At 50.7% G+C, this 203-nt stretch overlaps 1 protein-coding gene across 1 annotated transcript in view; it reads right to left on the minus strand.

Annotated features, from left to right (window-relative positions):
- LOC104168543 (dnaJ homolog subfamily C member 21-like) overlaps nucleotides 1-197 on the minus strand; it is a gene marked incomplete at both ends in the record, with an annotated part of 2,115 nt that extends 1,918 nt beyond the window's left edge. The window contains one exon of the mRNA XM_009709160.1: nucleotides 148-197. Within this exon, the coding sequence (XP_009707462.1) occupies nucleotides 148-197 (50 nt within the window). The remainder of the gene's footprint in view (nucleotides 1-147) is intronic.
- Nucleotides 198-203: the final 6 nt, after the last annotated feature.

Raw genomic sequence — 203 nt, forward strand, 5'->3', positions numbered from 1 at the left:
CGAAGCCGGAAGCAAAGTGGCTGCCCCTGCCACAGAGGCCCGTGCTGACTTGCAGAAAGGCCCAGCAAGAAGCAAGTTCAAAGTCCTGGCTAAGACTGAACTAAAAAAAAGTCTTTTCCAAGTCGCTACCAGATAAACACTGCTCACCAGGCTCTTTCCTGGGGGTCACTGAGAACGTCATATGCTGCCTGGATTAACTTGAA

This window comes from Cariama cristata, unplaced genomic scaffold (assembly GCF_000690535.1).
Source record: "Cariama cristata isolate BGI_N322 unplaced genomic scaffold, ASM69053v1 scaffold33861, whole genome shotgun sequence".
NCBI classification, from domain to species: domain Eukaryota; kingdom Metazoa; phylum Chordata; class Aves; order Cariamiformes; family Cariamidae; genus Cariama; species Cariama cristata.